The following is a 1,475-nucleotide window of genomic DNA, read 5'->3' as shown; positions in this document are numbered from 1 at the left end:
GCAGAATATTCTAACGACTCTTTCTGGTCTGATATCACTGGGCCCTGTCCAATGCGATCGTTTTGTCTTTACTTCTACAGGTACAGTATATGGAACTCATGGGAGACGAGGGAGGCAAACTTACACCAGATACCAAACGCTAGAGTTAGAGAAGGAGTTTCATTTTAACAGATACTTAACCCGAAGACGACGTATTGAGATTGCAAACGCTCTCTGCCTTACTGAACGCCAGATTAAAATATGGTTTCAAAACAGGCGGATGAAATGGAAAAAGGAAAACAAATTCATAAATTCCACACAGCCCAGCAGCGAAGAAGCAGAGGAAAAGTCAGGGGAGTAGAACCACGTTTAATAAAGAGTACCAGGCCTTTCCTTAGCCCTTACTATTACTATTATTATTTAACTTGTGTTCCTTCTGCTACTAAAATACTGTAGGTTTGTCACAGTCTATTAATTCCCAAAAGGCTTGGTTAAAAGATGTAGATTTGCAATCATCTGTGACTTTCTTTAATATATGTGGATGTCCTGGCTTTCCAGCTACAGGAATGTGTATATATATAACCACCTTGCCACAGCATAGATGGCATTGCTTAAAGTATTAGAGGATTGGCCCAGATTTTAAAATATTTGAGGTGAGCATCTGTGTGTAATTCAGTGTCCCTAGTGTGCCTATGTAAGAAGAGATAAACGGGTGATTTTTTTTTTTAATTAGAAATGTTCGTATTGTAGAAATACCAGGAATTGTAGAAAATCCTGAGTTTACGTTTTTGCTAACTCCCGCTACATCAGGCCGTCTCATTATGCTGTGTTTAGGAGATTACGGTTTGCAGGGGATAAGAAAAAGAAAGTTTCACGCATGTGTGAGATATTTAAATAGCAAAAAGAAAAAAAAATCCTTTTAAAACACCGTTATACAACCCCCTGGGCATAAACTTGCAGTTAAAGTGAATATGAATCGCAGGGAGATTTTTAAAATGCCGCTAAACTGCCTAATCTGCACTACTGGTATTAAAGTAAAAACTCGGCGTTAAACTCCAGGGGAAGCGAGGGAGGAGGTTTCAAAGAGGGCGAATTTCTGTGGTTCTCGTGAGCTTACCCTGAGGTTTCGGGGAGCTCAGCTCTACACTGAAGGGGCTTTGAATTATGGACTATATTGCTTGGGGCTTCGTTGGCTTAGGTCGAGCTTCGAGCTTTTTCCTTTTTTGCTGTTCTTCCTTCTTTTTTTTTTTTTAATTTAATGTATCTCTCATAATAACTCGGGATTCTTCCCCGCTTTTGTGATATCTAAATTCACATTCGCATTTCTTAGCACTGGAAAAAATAAATAGATAGTCTAAAGAAAAGTAGCTGCCGTGAAATGCTTCAGCTTCGAGTTCAGTATAAGTAAAATAAGCGCAGCTAAAATATTGATTAATATATACGTTATACCTTTCTATATTATATAGTATATGCATGAGTGTGCGTGTGAAGCTGTG

At 38.6% G+C, this 1,475-nt stretch overlaps 1 protein-coding gene across 1 annotated transcript; it reads left to right on the top strand.

Annotated features, from left to right (window-relative positions):
• Nucleotides 1–80: 80 nt before the first annotated feature.
• On the top strand, nt 81–368 carry LOC104279994 (homeobox protein Hox-A5-like; the record flags this gene model as incomplete). Its single annotated transcript, XM_009877485.1, has 1 exon — nt 81–368. A coding segment is annotated over one exon (260 nt), but the record flags the coding sequence as incomplete, so codon positions are not given.
• Nucleotides 369–1,475: the final 1,107 nt, after the last annotated feature.

Source organism: Apaloderma vittatum, unplaced genomic scaffold (assembly GCF_000703405.1).
Source record: "Apaloderma vittatum isolate BGI_N311 unplaced genomic scaffold, ASM70340v1 C12004618, whole genome shotgun sequence".
NCBI classification, from domain to species: Eukaryota; Metazoa; Chordata; class Aves; order Trogoniformes; family Trogonidae; genus Apaloderma; species Apaloderma vittatum.
Note: the sequence above shows the minus strand (reverse complement) of the source record. Positions and strands in the feature narration are given on the sequence as shown.